The following is a 15,253-nucleotide window of genomic DNA, read 5'->3' as shown; positions in this document are numbered from 1 at the left end:
ATTGGCAGCTCTGAGGGCTTTCTTACTTCCCAGAAAAAAATGGCAGGGAATTTCCCCCAACATCCTGCTAAATAAGAATACATCCACACGCATAATAACGATACACTTTTGCTTCTTTGTGTTGTCTCCCCTAAATTGCAGGACGGCTCTTTACTGCTGACGTCTGCATCTTGGAGCCAGCCTCTTTCTGCATTGTGGGGAATGAAGTCTGTCTTTGAAACCAAGTATGTACACTCTTTATTGTGTTTTCATTACCCCGATAGACCAGACCATTAAAGGAGCAATCTGTTAAGTGACTATAATCCTATGCACTTGTTCAAATGCATATTAGGCAGATGACAGATAGGTAAAGATTGCCCTAGTAGTGAATATAGCTGGGTTTTATAGTATATTTTATTATTAGCTCAAGAACCAGTATATTCTGGATTATGTGATGCAATAATACATTAAAAGGTGCACAAAATGACTGTTGAGAAACACTGTTGCTTTGATCTCTTACTGCGTATTGAACATTTGATTCTCCTGTGCAGGCATTCCTTTACAGACGACCACTATGTGGAATTCAGCAAGCACTCTCAGGACAGGGTTATTGGCACAAAGGGGGACATTGCCCATGTAAGTATCACTTTTAAAATCTCCGAAGCCAATTTAATATTCTCTGTTTAAGCATGTTGTAGCCATTTGCATGCCAGAACCATTTCTTATGGGAAGAACCTTGAAACATTGCATAGAGTAGGGATGAGGAACTTGTGGTGCTCCAAATGTTATGGGTCCACAGTTTCCATCAAACCTGATAGTTTGCCATGCAGGCTGAAACTGATGGAAGTTGTAGTCTTATCAACAGCTAAAGGATCACAGATTCATCATCCTTGGCGGTATAGGATGAGATTAATACTGAACAAGTTTGGTGAACTGAAATAAAAAATGAAATTCAGTAGCCCAACCATAGCTATTACGTAACAGAAGTTCTGTGTAAATGAGTTAGAGAGGGCTAACTAAGCTCTGATCAAAACAAAAGTAAAAATATAAATAAATAAATGAATTCCTTCCAGTAGCACCTTAGGGACCAACTAAGTTAGTTATTGGTATGAGCTTTCGTGTGCATGCACACTTCTTCAGATACGAAGCTCTGATGTTGCTTGAAAGAGATCTAGCAATTAGTTCAAATGTGCCATGGATGGATCTGGTGATGGAACTTGCTTTATGGAGGCTAGATTAGATGACCTTTGACCTCACTGGCTCATTCATGTCCAGTGGTGAAACCTGGGCCCCTCCTAGGTGTTATGCCTGCCCTTCCTTTGGGGATCTATAATGCCTAGCCTAGTTGATTCATCATAAAGGACATTTTCTGGATTGTTTCCTAGGACACATTCACCTGGAAATTATCCCCCCCCCCAATATATAATTTAATGTTTCCTCATTAGTTTAAAAATAAATTGTTAGAGATTTTAAAGAGAATCTGTACTTTATTTTAGGATGAATGAAAATGAGCCAGTAATTTTACTTTTCTATTATAACATATCAAATATTCTTTGTTCTGAGGAGTTAGAAGCAATTTGAAGGTGGCAGTGTCAAGCAGAGATAATCTCGGGGACTGTCTTACTTTAGGAAGACAAATGTCATAAAGCATAAATCTATTCAAATTCTTCACAATTTTCCTTGCCCTTTTGTTGATTTCCCTATATATTTGCATTTAAACAAAGTATTATTTCTATGTTACTCTGCTGTGTTCTTTATCTTAGCCTTCAAAAGAAATCTGATCTTACCTCATGATCCGGTCATTTGGGAGGCAACAGGCTAAAAAAAATTATTCTTAGCTTCGGCAAAGGGAAATTAGTGTTTAAAGGATCCTGTACATAAAATGTATCTGAGAGAAGGGTAAAAGAAACAAATTCAAATGTTCCGAGTATGGTCTGATTTCCAGTTAAGCATCTATATGAAAATAATTTTAAAGAAAACAAGTCTGCAAAAATCTTTTTAGCATATATGTCAGAATGGTAACTTTTCATTTTGTGACGCTTTTTCCACCATGTGGTACATGGAATCCTTTATGGTAGTCTCTTTATTTCATTACCCACGACCCCTAATCTCAGTTAGGGATTTTTTCCCCTGTAATGGATTGAGGCTTTGCACCACAGTTTTCTGAGCAGCAGCCTTTACTTCTTGGTCAGTTTGCACATTCTCTGGTAATTAAGAAAGAAATTTCCATCGTAAATGAGCAGTAGTGGATGCGCTCCTTAGGTTACACTGCTCTAGAAACGTCATGCATTGCCAGTTTGGATAGCTTACGCCACTTGTGAAAGGTTGTTCTTGGTTGACTCATTTACAATTTGAAGAAATCACAGGAAACATTCCTGTATTGAAGCAGAATGTACAAATTGGCAATATTTTTAGTATCAGCTGTGCGCAAAGTGCTACACAGAGCGCAGGAGTAAAAAGCAGTGAATCTGCAGCAATTTATGAAAAGCAGCTGAAATAAAAATTAAATTGTTTTCTTAAATTTACAGCACACTGACCCTGTAGCATGTTAAAAGACTAGCATATTTTTATGGCATAGGCTTCTGTAGACTAGGCTCCATCTTATAAAAGCTTATTTCATAATCAATAGTCTTTAAGGGTGCTACAAAATTCTTAATTAATTTTGCTGTGACATGCTAACATGGCTACACCTATGGAACAACACCGGTTTAGTCCTTTGTCTGATAGGTTTGTATCTTTAGTTATTTAAAAAAAAGTGTAGTTCCATTTTACAGTGTTTGTTTATTCTTTTGCTGCTTTTTAAAAAGAGGATTGTGTAAATTTAAGGGACGCTTGGTTGTTGAGAGTATCAAGGTATAGGAAAAATGATTTAATTCAAGAGCTAGGAAATAAATGCAGGGGACTCTTTGATACTTGTAAGGTTCCTGCTACTTGTTTTCCTTGATTGGTGACTGTGGGAAGCTAGGAAGAGACAACCCTTCTTAGAATTCTTAAAATGTACTCCTAACATTGCAGTTGTTAGCAATGCAAATAATTCACCTACTGTTTCATAAGCTAGCAAATGAAGCATACCATCTGCCTCTTAACCTTACTGTAGGTAGGCTTTAAGCAGTACAGTGGACCCTTGGCTTATGTTACCTTCGGGTAACGTAACTTTCGGGTTGTGAACGTGGCAAACCCGGAAGTGGGTTTGCCACCTGCACAGAAGCACTCTACAGTGCTGTGCGCATGCGCAGAACAGGCGCCTCCAGTTACAAAGATTTTGGGATATGGCGATTTCTGGGCATTGTCAGAATACAGAATGAATTCACTGAGCACTCCCACAGAGACTGATCATGAACTTGTAAACTCTTTTCATGGTGAATGAGCAAACTCAGGGCAGGTGGTTGTCTGCAAAAAATGATTTTGACACATACTTTTGTTCTCTTTAGATGCAAATGAATTGCAGATCTTGACTATTTTCTTTTCTTCTTTTTAATCCAAAAGATCTATGATATTCAGACTGGCAACAAGCTGTTAACTCTGTTTAATCCAGATCTTGCAAACAACTACAAGAAGAATTGTGCCACTTTTAACCCCACAGACGACCTTGTCTTAAATGATGGCGTCCTTTGGGATGTCCGCTCTGCACAGGCTATTCACAAGTTTGATAAATTCAACATGACCATCAGTGGTGTTTTTCATCCAAATGGGCTGGAAGTCATAGTCAACACAGAAATTGTATCCTTTGTGCCTGAGCTGTGACTCACACAATGATCTTAAGGAGCTTGGCATGCTGAACAAATGATTGCAGAATGTGGTGTAATGTTTCTTGTTTTATCAGATGAAGTGCAATAATAGGATTCTTCAAGATAGGGCAGTAGCTTGGATTAGTAAGTTTGTTGGCTACACATATTGCAATGCCAATTTGGGCCCTCCTGTTCAAAGTGGCTAGGACAAAGCACTTTGCAAGGCAATATTGTAAAGTCGAATTCAGAGAGTCATTGTTGTCTGATTCTCAAATATTAATGAGGGTGGCAGTTCGGAATTGGGCCAGGGAGGAAGATTGGACAATCAGACCTAAGTGTAGGAGTAGACCAGCCTTCTGTAACCTAGTGCCATCATCCCTGATCTCATAATGCAGACCATTGGCCATGCAGGTTGGCACTGACGGGAGTTCTAGTCCAAAACAATGACACTTGCTTGGAGAAGGCTGGGCTAGAGGAAGTCCTAGATACTGGGAAGTCCTGCTTGATCTTGGTGGCAGCTTTGCCACTAGCGTTTTCTATAACATCTACCAACAATATATTTGGCATTAAATGGTAAAGGGACCCCTGACCATTAGGTCCATTCGTGGCCGACTCTGGGGTTGCGGCGCTCATCTCGCTTAATTGGCCGAGGGAGCTGGCGTACAGCTTCCGGGTCATGTGGCCAGCATGACTAAGCCGCTTCTGGTGAACCAGAGCAGCGCACGGAAACGCCGTTTACCTTCCCGCCAAAGTGGTACCTCTTTATCTACTTTCACTTTGACGTGCTTTCAAACTGCTAGGTTGGCAGGAGCAGGGATCAAGCAACGGGAGCTCACCCCGTCGTGGGGATTTGAACTGCTGACCTTCCAATTGGCAAGCTGAAGGCTCTGTGGTTTAACCCACAGTGCCACCCGCGCCCCATTATTCACATGCTAATTGCTGCTGCAGGTATTGCAACAGATGATTGCGTGGATTATTCCCTAACACGTTCCCCAGTGGGACCTGCGAACTTTCCACTTGCTACACACAGTGCCAGCCTTGGATCAGTGCCGTGTCGTCTTCAACCATACTGGAACAGTCATGTATGGAGGTAAGATGCCCATTAGTAAGATGCCTGTTCCTATGTTACTTTGTGGTAGTTAACAAAAACATACACAGTCAAGGCATGCAGAATTGCATGTTTTGTCACTAAAAAAAAAGGCTCCTGGCTCAGCTGTGTGAGTACAAAGTCTTCCTGCAGAGTTCCAAAGGTGGGCTGAAACTTTGCAGCGGTTTGACTGACTGGTTAGTTTCTGCTACTTGTAGAAATACAGAAGGGATGCTTGCTGGTTCCTGGGGGCCTTGCATATATGTTCTGTTTGGTTCCTCCTCCTCCTCATTTTCTAGCACTTCTTGCTGTTACCCTGATATCTCATTCCCTTTTCCAGATTATCCGTTTCCCCACTTGTTCCTTCCTCTTCCTTCCAATTCAGCCTTACTCACCTACTCAGTTTTCTTTGCTCTCAAGCCCATCCTTCCCAACTCAAAGCCTATGCATACTTATTCAACAGGTAGCTCAAATTCTTCAGAGAAAAACGCTACAATTTCTCTATCCTTTTTCTGAATATGCCAGTCCATTGGTCTATGGCAGCCTTCTTCAACTTGGTGCTCTCGAAATGTTTTGGATTACACTTTTCTTTAGCCCTAGCCACCATAGCCCAAGGGTCAGGGGCTATGGGATTCATAGTCCCAAACATCTGGAGGGCACCGGGTTGGGGAAGGCTGCTCTAGTTGGTTCCATTCTCCTTGTTTCAGTGTCACATGTCCTTTGCATGCAGAAAGCACCAGCTTCAGTCTCCCACATCTCCAGGTTGGGCTGGCAATGCCACCTGCCTGTAACCATGGAGAGCTGCTGCCAATCAGTGTGTATAGTACTGAGCTAGATGGACTATTAGGCTGGCTCAGTAAAAGGCAGCTTCCTATGCTCCTAAAACAATTTTACACCATCAGAATCTGCTTACTTAAACACCTTTCCCCCTTGATCAGCAATGTTGCAGGCCGACGATGAAGATGATCTTCTGGAAGAGAGGATGCGGAGTCCCTTTGGATCATCTTTCAGGACTTTCAATGCAACAGACTACAAACCAATTGGTAAAGATCGTGCTTGCGCTTACCTGAATTTATATTGAGCAAAACTACATGCAGTGGTACCTCGGGTTACATACGCTTCTGGTTACAGACTCTGCTAACCCAGAAATAGTACCTCGGGTTAAGAACTTTGCTTCAGGAGGAGAACAGAAATCGTGCTCCGGCGGCACAGTGGCAGCGGGAGACCCCATTAGCTAAAGTGGTGTTTCCGATTAAGAACAGTTTAAGGTTAAGAACGGACCTCCGGAACGAATTAAGTACTTAACCTGAGGTACCACTGTGTATTACTTTCACTTTCTTTGCAGGAAGCTTCTAGCTTGCTTCCTGGAGAAACTGTCATAGATATCATTACACCTCCTTTTAAGAATGCAGTTGTGGTTCAGCTTCACCAAAAAGGATTTCCTTGTGAACAGCTAGGGAAAGAAGGGGTTGCACCAAGAGGACCAGAACCCTCCTCCCCTGTCTATATATGTAAAACAAGGCAATGCTTTGAAATGATGCTCATCATGGAGAGATTTATTAAAAGGTTACACTATGCCTGATATGCTTTTGCCTCTAGCTTTGAATGAATCGCCCTGTTAGTACAAGAAAAATATTTTTGCTCTGAAGAAGGTGCTAGACTGTTAGGCACATGGTTAGCTTAGTCAGAGCATAAGATTATTAATCTCAGAGTCGTGGATTTGAGCCCCATGTTGGGCAAAAGATTCCTGCATTACAGAGTGTTGGACTAGATGACTCTTGTGGTCCCTTTCAAATTTACAATTTGATGATTTAATACATTTCTCAATTTTTTGAGGTTTTCTTTGTTTCCTTTTTGGCTTTCAGCATCTTTTGTCTTGGCTAAATGTGGATTAAAACATGTGTTCTTTTCCAGCCACCATTGATGTGAAAAGGAACATATTTGACCTGTGTACAGACACAAAGGACTGTTACTTGGCGGTGATTGAGGTAAATGTCTTTTTCTTGCATTACAAGAACCAAACAAGGTAATCAAACAGCTGTTCAATTGTAAGTGTAGGTGTGTAACTGGGATGGAGAGATGATGATGATGATGATGATGATGATGATGATGATGCAGGTGGTGTTGCTGAATTTGTCAGTCCAGCATGTTGGATGGAAGCTAACCTACCATACTTGGTATATGGTTCCTGTTTCAGAACCAAGGAAGCATGGATGCCATGAACATGGATACTGTTTGCAGGCTCTACGAGGTGGGCAGGCAGCGTTTGGCAGAAGATGAGGAGGATGAGGAGGAAGACCAGGTAGCATATACAAAATGTCTCCTTTGTTGAACTTTTTAGAAAAGCTTTGAAAATAGCTTTTAAGGGTAGTATCCAACTAACATCTTGGGAAGGGAACCCAGAACAGATTTGTAGGGTGGGGTGCAAGGAGTTGTGCAAGTGGGGATCTCTGGGCTGATGAAACACACTGCGTAGCACTACACTGGGTGCAACCCTAAATCTTTATTGTATGTTATTTATCTTACATGGTTTTGGTTTGTTATAACAGACAGCACACTAAGGAATTTTGAATTGAGTTCTGATGAGTGAAGTAGCTTGTATTTGTTGAGCTGCAAGCAGGAACAGATTTTTGGTGTCCCTTTTTGTAGTAGTGATATTAGTTGTTTGTCTTCACTTTTTTTTTGTTAATTGCTTTTACTATGCTAATAAGTGATTGAATGAATCAGTCGCAGTATGCCAAAACTAAGCAACCAAATGGATAGCTCTGTTCAGGAGGTGAATGAGAAAAGAGACCATTATTAATATGTCTTCTCGTGGTGATTTATGGATTATCCTGGCACTCAGGCAGCAGCTACATTTCCAACAATCAAATAGGTAGACTTCCCTTGAAGTGGGCCAATGCATACTGTGGAAATGAGTCCAGAGCTGCTTAAGAGATTCTGCTTTTTCCTTGTGTATTAGGACCATTGTTTCACAGATATACTCTATTGTAGTTAACTCTTAAAATGGCTAAAATACTGTTGCTGCTTAGGGTTGCAGAAAGTAATGTGACTTCCTAAGTTTGGTACATTTCTTTGTGCCAAACTGTCTGCCAAATGATCAATAAAAATGATTCTGTATGGTTGTTGGTTGGATTGTTTTTGCTTGTTTGTTCCAGGGTAGAAATACCATCAGTGTTTACAATAGAAACAAAGTCAAAGCTGCAGTCATGGCAGAGGAAAGTTGAAACCTTTTTCTTTTTGCTTAACTCAGAATAAAATTACTTTGCTTGGTTTCAAGGTATGTCATTTAGATTAGGATGCTCGGAAACTTTCCCATTGGGCAGTTATTTGCTCTTTTATTGTAAGGAGGGGTGGAATTAAATATTTTGTCTGTTCTTGACCTCATACAATCCATTTAAGTGAATGCTTATTGTTACACCCACCCATCAGAAACTCCTACGTCCCCAGTCCTGATTTGAAAGTTGAACGTTTTCCTCAGGCAGCAGATATCTTTACATTATAAGTTCAAATGTTGGTGTTCCAATTTGTTTTGAGTCTTGGGGAAATCGGCTCTGCGTCTCTCTTAATTAATTTTTCCAAGTACCAAGTTGTTGCTTTAAACCATGGTTGTTCAAGCAATGGAGCTATGAGATCAGAGCCAATGCTGGCTCCCCAGAGGTGCCTAGACCTGGTGGCACTTCTTTGCTTTACAGCAGTGATCTTTGCGCCCTCGTCTGTTTATGCTTGCTTGCTTCCTGCAGAATAAATGGACAAAATGAGGTGCCAGATGCAATGAGTTGTCAAGCCTGGAAGAAAGCCTGTCCAGCTGTATAGAAGCCCCTCTCATTTGCTAGGGGCATGCTGGAGGGGAAGCCAAATAATAAAAATAAAGAATGATTTGAGCAAAACAGTGTTGTATACAGGGAGTTGGAAGAGATGACCCTTAGGGTCCCTTCCAACTCTACAATTCTATGAGTCTATGATTATTTATAGGAAATTGGCAGGTTTGTGTGTAAGCGCCCCCCCCCCCGGCTAGGCTTTAGTAAACCCTGTTCTTACAAGTTGTAGTTACAATTTCAGCCCCACATGTTTTCGGTACTTCCCCACTGCTGCTCTGCAACGTATTAAGAGTTATTCTTAATTTTAAGAGAGATGTTGTCTTTTGGAGCCAAAATGCTAACAGTTATATCAGAGCTTAGTAGTTTCTGTTCCTGCTATTTTGCTAGCTGTTTTGCTGTCTCCCACTGCCAATGTAGAAAGCTTAGCTACTGCATTGCCTAGGGGTGATTACGTAGTGTAGAGCTAAACTGGAAAGGAAGAAGAGATAAGACATCACAAAATAGAGGGGCTATGTGTTGTGAGGTGTGTTCCCTGCCGCTTCCTGTACAACTCTTTGGAGCTGTGCCAATTCTTCTAGCTCTTCATTTGCCATTTGGACTGCCAGGGATGAGAAATGGGGACTACCAGTGTTTCTGAAAGTGTTCTGTCTGGAATCATTCTTGGTCTTCTTCCATCAAGTAGGCCTTGGGTGGATGAATGGTTCCTAATACTGTATGGCTCCCTTAGTTGAAGCCCCCTGCCCCCCCCCCCAGCTAACCTCTGTCTAGCTTTTAGGTACAGGATTTCCCTATCTTGCTTTGTTCACTATCTACAGTTGGAGGTATTGGGGGTCAGGGGAGTAGGTCAGGTAAATTGCCAGCTTCAAGAGAGAGGCAAGTGCTGATGCTTCTTTCACCTTAGGTCTTTCACATCCCTTGGACACATCTGCCTTTAAGAGCATCATGTCAGTGGCCAAGATCAACCTTTTCCATAGTTCAGCTATTGACACGCAACCTGGAAACTGGATAATGTTCAGTCTGTGGAGGGAGGTATGGGTCTTGGCCATGACCACCGTTCTGTTTAAATGGTTGCATCAAGTATCCAATGCCAATTGGAAGCAAGTTCTTTGCGTTAGAAGACCACCCTGTTCTCAGGAGTGTGGGATAGCTGGTTACTAAGTAATACCTGAAAGGTACTCTCCACGTGTTCAGGGCATTCTCAGCTGAGCCGCGTCTTAGCATCCAACTTGTTCTGTAGTGTAGCCCAGTTTGTGTGGTGCTCCCATAGTGTCAATAGTTGGTGTGGCCACTCTACCTCAGTGGTACATAGATCCAGCCACTCTTGCCTGTCAGTCTTGCTCAGTGTGCATAATGCAGTACAGTTAAGTGGCTGAGGCAGAGTGGGGGCTTGTTGGCAAAAAGGAATGGGCCTAGGCATGTGGCTTACCTGACTTCTGCCAATAAATCCTTCCTTTGAAGCACGACATGGTCACGTCTTAGGGCCTCACAGGGCTTTGATGAAAGTGATCAAGAAAAACCCAGGTCCTACCACCTTTCCTATAATAACATGCTATGGGTTAAATGATTCTGAATGGCCCCATCCTTTTTATCATCTGCTAGAATGGAAAGGTAGCTAATGTAGGTAGCCTTGCAGAGAGATCCAAATTATTTATAAATGCAACTATTTGAGGAACTTTATATGGATAACTGCAGGTGAGTCTAAAATCCCTCTTAGTGCAGAGACCAGGTGGTCATCTTAAGCAAGAGATGCACTCACTTGTGACAAGCTGTTCCAGCCCATAATCATTTTCAGTGCACCCTAATTCAAGGCTTCTTTTCCTTTCACCTATGTCGTTCTCATTGGGAGAACTGAGGCATTGTGCTTGGTGTAGCACAATAGACTTTTGTGAGGGGTATTGTCATCTGAACTGTTAGATTATGGACCTTAATTGCTTGTTACTTGTAAGTGGATGTTTTCTTCTCTAGAATGGTGACTTTGAATACTTAAGACTTTGCCTTTCCGAAAGGAAAACAGTATTGCACCTCTAAAGGGTAGGCCTGAATATCCACAGCAGAGTGGTCCGCTGTGTGGCTGAGGGCCATGTGCAGCTCTTGAAGCCTTTTTGGGCAGCCTCTGGCAACATTTGACGCCCCTTCCCACAGCCCTCATGCTGCCTTCCCAAAGCTGGATAAACACCCAATAATAAATAATAAACACGTACCAAATAAACTGTCCCCACAGGTACATAAATTAGCAGTTGATCAGCAATCACTTAACAGTGCAGTAAGCTGATACTGTTGGCAGAACTCTTAATGGCTATCCACAGGTGTACTTAATCACATACAATTCCAGGAAATTTAAATATACAGTATCCAAAGTCGAGTACAGTATCCAAGCAATTCACAACTGAGCATTTAATGCCCAACGACTAGCTCACTGTGGATCACTTTGTACACACAATTAACTATTACTTTTAAAAACTGAACAGATTTATCCCGTAGCAGAGTTTCAGTCTAAAGGCATGCCTGACACATTTAACAGAAGTGAAGCTAGTAGTGTAGGACTTTTGAAAAATGTAATTGGTTTAGTATTAATTTATGAGTTATGAGTGTGTGGTTTTTTTAGAGGGGGGGATAAAAGGTTGGCCTTAAGTTTGCCTTGTCTGGGAGCATCAGATGTTGTCCTATATCAGATGAAGCTATTTGTCTGTACAGGTTGTCAGTCACTCTCCAGGGTATCAGGATATTACCTTGCCTGCTGCTACCTGGTCCTTCTAACTGGAGATGCTGCCTGGGACTGAGCCTTCTCCAGGCACAACAGGCACGCTATGCCTTTGGGCTAAGGGTCACTCCCTGAATTTGCTGCCTAAAATAAAGGCAAAACGTGTGTTACATATCGAAACAACTTTTGCAACTTACGGTAGATAAGTGGTTACTGTTTTAACTGGCTAAAGCTGTAGAATGGCAATAACTGTGTTTTATCTCTTCACCCCAATTTGGCACCTATGACAAATTGTTTGCTGTGTTGCGTGTGTCCCATCTATCCATGTCTTCTGGGTCTGCATAGAAGCCTATGGTAAGAATCTTACTTAATGTGTACTAATATGCTTAGTCAGTTCTGCGTCTTGCTTTCAATGACCCATGAGGAATTTGCATGTATAAAGTGGTACCTCTGGTTGCGAATGGGATCTGTTCCGGAGGCCCGTTCGAAACATGAAAAGAGCGCAACCCGCAGCGGCGCATCTACGCATGCGCGGGTTGCAACTCGCCGCTTCTGCGCATGACGTCATTTTGCGCTTCTGCGCATGCGTGAGCGACGAAACCCGGAAGTAACCCTTTCCGGAACTTCCGGGTCGCCGCGGGACGTAACCTGAAAGAACGTAACATGAAGCAAACGGGACATGAGGTATGACTGTACTTGGATTTTGAAAGCTAAAGGTTTTTTTTTAAAAAAAGCCACTGAAATATTTCTGTCTGGAGCACATTCTGTAATGATCAAAGAAGCAAATGAACTCAAACTTGGTGTGGGGTGAGGAAAGGATTAGGGATAAGGTAGAGTTGTGAAGGCTTGGGGGGAGAGGAACTGTTTTTCTCCCCCACCCATCCCCATTTTTTTCCTGGGTATTCATGCCTCCACAATAAGGTTAGGGAAAGACACAGGAAGGAAAGTAACAATAATGTTTCCTCTTTAGTACTGGAAAAGCAGTAAGACTATTCAGAGAGGGCATAGTTTTATTTAATACATTTCCACCTCACCTTTTAGGGCAGCCATTAAGTTGAACATACATTGTGATTAAATGAAGGATAACAAACTTCATATGAAATTGAATTCATTTATTGCAGATTGGAACGTATGACATAATAGTAAAAACACATTCTATGAAGGAACTCCATTTATATTTTATGTATAGATATACAGTGGTACCTCGCAAGACGAATGCCTCGTAAGACGAAAAACTCGCAAGACGAAAGAGTTTTTCGTTTTTTGAGTTGCTTCGCAAGACGAATTTCCCTATGGGCTTGCTTCGCAAGACGAAAACGTCTTGCAAGTTTGTTTCCTTTTTCTTAAAACCGTTAATACCCAGGGAATCCGTGCTTCGCAAGACGAAAAATTCGCAAGACGAAAAAACTCGCAGAACGAATTAATTTCGTCTTGCGAGGTACCACTGTACCATATATAGGCTGGTACACACAGATGCGTATGTATAGTTGTGTATGTCTGTAAAAACAGAATAATTGGTTTTACTGGCTACAGATGGTTTGGATGTAGCAGTAAATCATGGTTTACAGTTATGTTCATGAACTTTGGGCTTACGTGCTCCCTCTCTCACTTTATCATGCACTGGCCAGCATATGTTATCTCTTCTCACCCAATATATGATACTTATTGAAAGGGGGATCTTATTGCATCCCTTAATTAAAGAACTTAAATTCGGAAGTGACAAAAATTATCCTAAATGGGTAGGAATAAAATTAAATATAAGCCCTATACCATATTTTATTCAGGCTACTGTACCCATAATAATACACAATATATCCTTTGTCAAATAGGAACCAAAATATTCTTATCTCAGGGCTTTTGTGCTTTGGTGAACATTGTGTTGGCTCCAGGGCTCCAGAAATGTTGGGCATGGCATTATTTGTTAGAAGCACCAGCAGCTGAAAATGCAATTCCAGAAGAGTAGCTGTATTAGTCTCTTACAGCAAAAGAAGTCAGAAGAAGTAAATTCAATATCGATGGGCCCAGGCACACTCGGCACTAACAGGCTAGGTCTCCATTTGCACAAGACTGCATGTGAGAGAATTATTGTTTGTGTGGGCTTACCTAATGTAGACCACAAATGAAGCCAGGTGAAATTGTGGTCAAATGTGTTGAGGAACCTCTGTTCCGTTGTTGTATGTTCCATCTGCTGTTAAGAATTTTGTGTCTTCACTAGAGTTCTCAAGAGACCAAAAGGGTGGAAAATGATGCTTTATAAAATAAGAGTCACATTCTCATAAAAATAGTTTAGCTTTTCTGTAGCAGAGAACAGTTAAGCTATAGAAGGAATATAGACTCAGTATTACAGAATAATTTTAAGCCCCAGTTAATGGAGGGAAACATAAATTAGGATAAAGGAAGAGGTCATGGTAGAAAGGGAATTGATTTTCCTGAAACTTGGTATTTTTCAGGAGCTGTTTGACTAGAGAAACTCTCGCAAGGTGACTTTATGTACATACTATGGGTTGAATGCAGAGTTAGTCATACATAGTAGACTTGTTAAAACCAGTGAGACTTAAAAAGGTATATTTTACAAACAAGTTTCATTGATTTCAGTGGGTTTACTCTATGTCTGGATCCAACTCTATGCTGCTATAGGGTGTAGAAGAAACGTAAAGGAACTATGAAGACTTCTTATTCAGATGTGTTGTGCAGGAAGTGTTTGGGAGTGCTTGGGAGATGTAGTACTATACAACTACTAAGTGTTATTTTTTGCCTATTGATCAAAAGCCAGATTTTTATTTGTACGGTACAACTTGTGGTTTACCTGTAGGCCTAGGAAGATAAGTTTCTCTCTAAAGAGGCATCCCTCTCCTATTCCAAGACATGGATTCTAAAACATTTTCTTCTACCAACCAGTATTGTTGGGGTGCATTTCTAGTCTGAGGTGTTCCCATTGGTTAATAATTTTGTGATTAGGACATCCTGCTTTTTGCCTTGTGAGATGGTCAGTTATATGGAAACAAAGTATAGGAATATAATAGTATGGGGAGATCTGCTTTCTTTTCATCACCTGAGGTATGCTTTTCTTTACAAATACATTCCTGATTCTTGTTCTTGAGGATTCAGGATGCAATATTACTGAATGGGAGGTCCTTGACTCAACCCTGTTTCTCTGCAAGCTGCTGAAAAAGACTTGGCCAGATGTTCTTCCACAGAGGGTGCCTGGCATATTCTTGACCAAACAAGGGTGTGTTTCACTGAGAAACTTGTAAGCTTGTTTAATCGGAATCTCCTTCCTTGTAACATCAGGAAGAACTTTCTGATTGTCAGAGCTGTTCAACATTGGAACGGTCTCCCTCAGGAGTTTGTGGACTCTCCTTCCTTGGAGGTTTCTAAGCAGAGGTTGGATGGCCATCTGTCATGGATGCTTTAGCTGAGATTCCTGCATTGCCGGGGGTTGGACTAGATGACCCCTGGGGTCCCTTCCAACTCTACAGTTCTATGATTCTAGTGTGCATTTGTTGAAGGCTTGTGAGATTTGAATATATGCCAAAAATAAAACTTAAAGAACTAATAATCACTATTTGCAGTCATTGATTGTACGTTACTGGATTGTGCTTAGAGCATGAGTTTTGGAGTGCATAATACCTGTCACTTCAGCTTTGTCCGTGTGTCTGTATGCAGTCTTGAAGAAGGTGCATGCTGAACAGGGTGAAATGAAACTTCAGGTGTGAATCTTTTAATTACAATAGCCAGCAACTAACGCTTATTTTTCTTAGGTGATTGCAGCTTCAGGTGGATTGCAAACAAAGCAAGCAAGCAAGCAGGAGACCCTTGCTTCCTGGGCTCTGGAGGCTCTCGTTAGATCTCACAAGGCCATCTGAAACAACCTTTCAGAAACAGTTTTTCAAGCTTTGCTTCCAGGGTTGTGGGATGGTCGCACAAGGCCTCTGGG

At 41.5% G+C, this 15,253-nt stretch overlaps 1 protein-coding gene across 5 annotated transcripts in view; it reads left to right on the top strand.

Annotated features, from left to right (window-relative positions):
• DCAF1 (DDB1 and CUL4 associated factor 1) overlaps positions 1 to 15,253 on the top strand; it is a 54,501-nt gene that overhangs the window by 32,078 nt on the left and 7,170 nt on the right. For all 5 annotated transcript variants that reach the window (XM_053377470.1, XM_053377469.1, XM_053377467.1 and 2 more), the window contains 7 exons: positions 142 to 224; positions 531 to 615; positions 3,466 to 3,699; positions 4,704 to 4,797; positions 5,733 to 5,837; positions 6,709 to 6,782; positions 6,992 to 7,096. In XM_053377470.1, the coding sequence (XP_053233445.1) occupies positions 142 to 224; positions 531 to 615; positions 3,466 to 3,699; positions 4,704 to 4,797; positions 5,733 to 5,837; positions 6,709 to 6,782; positions 6,992 to 7,096 (780 nt within the window). The remainder of the gene's footprint in view (positions 1 to 141; positions 225 to 530; positions 616 to 3,465; positions 3,700 to 4,703; positions 4,798 to 5,732; positions 5,838 to 6,708; positions 6,783 to 6,991; positions 7,097 to 15,253) is intronic.

The sequence above is a fragment of the Podarcis raffonei genome, chromosome 2, assembly GCF_027172205.1.
Source record: "Podarcis raffonei isolate rPodRaf1 chromosome 2, rPodRaf1.pri, whole genome shotgun sequence".
Taxonomy (NCBI): domain Eukaryota; kingdom Metazoa; phylum Chordata; class Lepidosauria; order Squamata; family Lacertidae; genus Podarcis; species Podarcis raffonei.
Note: the sequence above shows the minus strand (reverse complement) of the source record. Positions and strands in the feature narration are given on the sequence as shown.